Raw genomic sequence first — 4,572 nt, forward strand, 5'->3', positions numbered from 1 at the left:
GTACAGAATGGCCTGATACCGCAACTGCTCTGCGCAGAACCTGAAGAACGACAGTAGGATGTGTGCACAGCTGAGATCACCCCGGAATCCAATCTCCCATTTATAGACTCTATCCTCAAGTCTCGTTTCCACGGAGAATTTGCCAACATCATGAAAGACCCAAACCAGTCGGAAATACTCTCCAGCAACCGTTACTGTCAGGCAGAAGATACAGAATTTTGAGAACACGAACTGACGTGTTCAAGTTTCGCTTCTTCCCTGCACTTGTTAGACTGATTAATGGAGTCTTTAACTCTAATTATTGCTCAACGTTTTAATGTTGATCTTGCCTCGTGTATGTTTTGCGTGTCGTAAAATGCATGGCTTTATCTGTCCAGTATTTTTTTCACTCTATCATCTACATATCCTTGATTACTATGATATACCTGTGCTGTTCCAGCCAAGAGAGTCACCATCACAGGAACTGCCCTCACAGTTCACTGGCGGTGGCCAGCAAGCTCAGAGTCAGTCCCCTGAACTGAGGAGATTCCAGATCTCCTGGTTATATTTTTCTTTTTTTTATCTTTCTTCTCCCCTGCGATAGTGCTTATTTTTCCTCACATCACCCATGTTGTGCAGGGACTCAGCAAAGATACCAATCGCAGAAATAATTGTATTCAATACTCCTTCATCAGGAAAAACTTCAATGTGGCTGGGAACCAGTAATAAGCAAAGCCCGAAAGGGGCAATGCTTATGTCAGGGACGTTAATAAACTGCATGAGGTTTTTTCCAGTTGTGACATGGTCGCCATTAGGTCAGCTTTTCATCACGTTTTTCTCTTCAAGTAAGATGTCAACATCTGCCGTTGGGGGATTTGAACAGAATGTTAGCTTGAGATGCTGCATTACTAACTCAGTGACAGTACCATTACAGCACTGCTTCCAAAGGTAGGGACGCTACCACTACACTGAAACTCAGGTAGCATTGGGATTTGAACTAACGCCCCGTGAGAGATTGTAACCGAGCACCTCGGAACACTGGGCCACATTCCAGATATCTAACATCGGCACAAAGACATGGCTCAGACAAACACACGGATTATTGCATTCCTGGCGTGAAGCCAACAGGCTTAACTAGTTTGGGGACCAAACCTCGGACCTTAGAGTCATTTAACTCACACAGTACCCGTCTGAGCTTCCTGCCCAACTCTATGAAGTGTTACACTCCACTACAGCCTACCCCTTCCCGCTGTGACCCTCTATTGATGTTTCCTCATTCACTTATCCAGCTTCCCCTGAAATGCACACACTCTCCACTCCAAACACTCCCTATGGCAGCAAGCTGTATGTTTTTTCCTGTCCTGTACGGTGGCTCAGTGGCTAGCACTGCAGTCTCGCAGCGTCAGGAACCTGGGTTCGATTCCAGCCTCGGGTGACTGGGGTTTGCACATTCTCTCCGTCTCTGCGTGGTTTGTTCTGGTTTCCTCCCACAGTCCAAAGATGTGCGGGTTAGGGTGGATTCACCATGCGAAATTGCCCGATAGTGTTCAGGGATGTGGAGCTTAGGTGCATTAGTTCAGGGGTAGAGGAATGGATTTGGGTTGGATACTCTTTGGAGGTTTGATGTGGATTTGTTGGGCCAAAGGGCCTGTTTCCACACTGTAGGGATTCTATTCGAAAGATGTTTCTATTATAGAGTCATAGAGACGTACAGCACGGAAACAGACCCCTCGGTCCAACCTGTCCATGCCAACCAGATATCCCAACCCAATCTAGTCCCACCTGCCAGCACCCGGCCCATATCCCTCCAAATCCTTCCTATTCATATACCATCCAAATGCCTCTTAAATGTTGCAATTGTACCAGCCTCCACCCCTTCCTCTAGTTCTGGACTCCCCCACCCCAGGGAAAAGACTTTGCCTCTCTACCCTATCCATGCCCCTCATAAATTTGTAAACCTCTATAAGATCACCCCTCAGCCTCCAATCCTCCAGCCCCAGCCTGTTCAACCTCTCCCTACAGCTCAAATCCTCCAACCCTGGCAACATCCTTGTAAATCTTTTCTGAACCCTTTCAAGTTTCACAACATCTTTCCGATAGGAAGGAGACCAGAATTGCACGCAATATTCCAACAGTGGCCTAACCAATGACCTGCACAACCACAGCATGACCTCCCAACTCCTGTACTCAATACTTGACTCATAAAGGAAAGCATACCAAAATCCTTCCTCACAATCCTATCTACCTGCGACTCCACTTACAAGGATCTACAAACCTGCACTCCAAGGTCTCTTTGTTCAGCAACACCCCCTAGGACGTTACTATTAAGTGTACAAGTCCTGCTAAGATTTGCTTTCCCAAAATGCAGCACCTTGCATTTATCTGAATTAAACTCCATCTGACACTTCTCAGCCCATTGGCCCATCTGGTCAAGATCCTGTTGTACTTGGAGGTAACCCTCTTCGCTGTCCACTACATCTCCAAGTCATCTGCAAACTTACTAAATGTACCTCTTATGCTCGCATTTATAAAAATGACTAAAAGTAGAGGACCCAGCACTGATCTTTGTGGCACTCCACTGTTCACAGGCCTCCAGTCTGAAAAACAACCCTCCACCACCACCCTCTGTCTTCAACCTTTAAGCCAGTTCTGGCTAGTTCCCCCTGTATTCCATGAAATCCAAACTTGCTAACCAGTTGATTTCCCTGACTGGATTTTATAGAATCCCTACAGTGTGGAAACAGGCCCTTTGGCCCAACAAGTCCACACTGACCCTCTGAAGAGTATCCCACCCAATCCCATTGTTCATTCCCCTATACTTACCCTGACTAATTTAGCTAACCTACACATTCCTGAACACTATGGGATTATTTAGCATGGCCAGTTCACTGAACCCGCACATGTTTAGCCTGTGGGAAGAAACCAGAGCAGCCGGCAGAAACCCACGCAGACTCGGGGAGAATGTGCAAACGCCACACAGACAGTTGCCCGAGGTGGGAATTGAACCTGGGTCTCTGGCGCTGTGAGGCAGCAGCGCTGATCACTGAGCCACCATGTCGCCACAACAGTTGACAGCTCTTCTCTTGATGGTGTCTGGTATTGATTGTTCCCGTGTCGCGCGTTTCTAACCTTCTTGTTATTTTCACAAACAAAGTGCCAGCACCGCTGACCCTGGATCCTGGCACAGCGCAGGCCAGGCTCCTGCTGTCCGAGGACCTGACCGCGGTCCACGCCGGCGATGAGAGGAAAAACCTCCCGAACAACAAGGAGAGGTTCGAGCCCTGCACCTGCGTGCTGAGCAGCCAGGGCTTCAGCTCCGGCCGGCACTACTGGGAGGTGGAGGTGGCTAACAAGACCGACTGGGACTTGGGCTTGGCCCGGGAGAATGCCCAAAGGAAGGGCCAGATCACGTTGATGCCCTCGGTTGGCTATTGGACCATATGTCAGAGGCAAGAGCACATCTACGGGGCCCTGACTGCTCCCTCTACCCTCCTCAAACTGGGCGCCAAGCCCAAGAAGATAGGGGTCTACCTGGATTACGAGGGAGGGCAAATCTCCTTTTATGATGCCGACAGCATGAGCCACCTCTACACTTTCACCGACACCTTCAACGGCAAACTCTTCCCCTTCTTCAACCCCTGGTTAAACAGCAGGAACTCCGAGCCCCTCAAACTGTGCCACGTGAAACTGTAACGGGTTCAGGGGAAGGGGGAATGGGGCACACCTCGTCAGAGCTCTAACGTTGGTTGGGGAAACGTGATGCACAAATCTCCTGGGAAATCCAGCAGGTCAAGGCCTCAGCCAGTTAGGAGTCTCCGGAATTTGCCAGTCGATCCACTGCCTCCTGGTGTCTGCCTCAGCCTCTCCACTATTTGTCAGCACTTGCTAGTTATCCACATTAACCCCCCCATCCCCTCACCCTGACAAGCAGTTTAAACTGGTGCCCATCTCATGGATTCATCTTTCTTAATGCCATGCCAATCTGCAGACTGAGTCACCCTGGAGTTTTTTAAAGTTGAAGCCTTGTCATTTGAAAATGTATTCTGCATCTTCTTTCCCTTATTCTCAGTCCAGTACATCTTTCCCTCTGTTTCTCTTTCTGTACCCGATATTGATCCTAAATGATACTGCGTTCTTCACCACACATTCCTCCATTGTCTTCTCCATCTTTAACTCTCAGGATGGTCAGTCCTGCTGTTCCCTGTGCTCCCACTTCCTCACCTGAGGTGATGTCATCAACGCACATGTCCAGCAAGGTAGGACATGCAAGGATTTTGACGACATGCAGGACAAAGCAGCCTGCTTGGTTGGCACCCCATTGAGAAACATTTCCTCCCTCCCGCAATCAATGTTCAGTCGCAGCAGTGTGTACCATCCAGAAGCTGCACTGCAGAAGTTCACCAAGGCTCCTTGGACAGCTCCTTCTAACCTCACGACCACTGCTGTGTCGCAGGAGAAGGGCAGCAGATACCTGAAAACCTGCAAGTGCCCCTCCCACCTTCCTGACTTGGAAATACATCGCTGTGCCTTTACTGTCAGTGGGTCAGAATCCTGGAACTGGCTCCCGCATGGTAGCGTGGGTGTAACTACAGC

The 4,572-nt window shown here is 49.1% G+C and overlaps 1 protein-coding gene across 1 annotated transcript; it reads left to right on the plus strand.

Annotated features, from left to right (window-relative positions):
• Positions 1–3,081: 3,081 nt before the first annotated feature.
• LOC122546664 (zinc-binding protein A33-like) lies at positions 3,082–4,566 on the plus strand (the record flags this gene model as incomplete). Its single annotated transcript, XM_043685329.1, has 1 exon — positions 3,082–4,566. A coding segment is annotated over one exon (591 nt), but the record flags the coding sequence as incomplete, so codon positions are not given.
• Between the last annotated feature and the right edge of the window lie 6 nt (positions 4,567–4,572).

Source organism: Chiloscyllium plagiosum, unplaced genomic scaffold (genome assembly GCF_004010195.1).
Source record: "Chiloscyllium plagiosum isolate BGI_BamShark_2017 unplaced genomic scaffold, ASM401019v2 scaf_10418, whole genome shotgun sequence".
NCBI lineage: Eukaryota > Metazoa > Chordata > Chondrichthyes > Orectolobiformes > Hemiscylliidae > Chiloscyllium > Chiloscyllium plagiosum.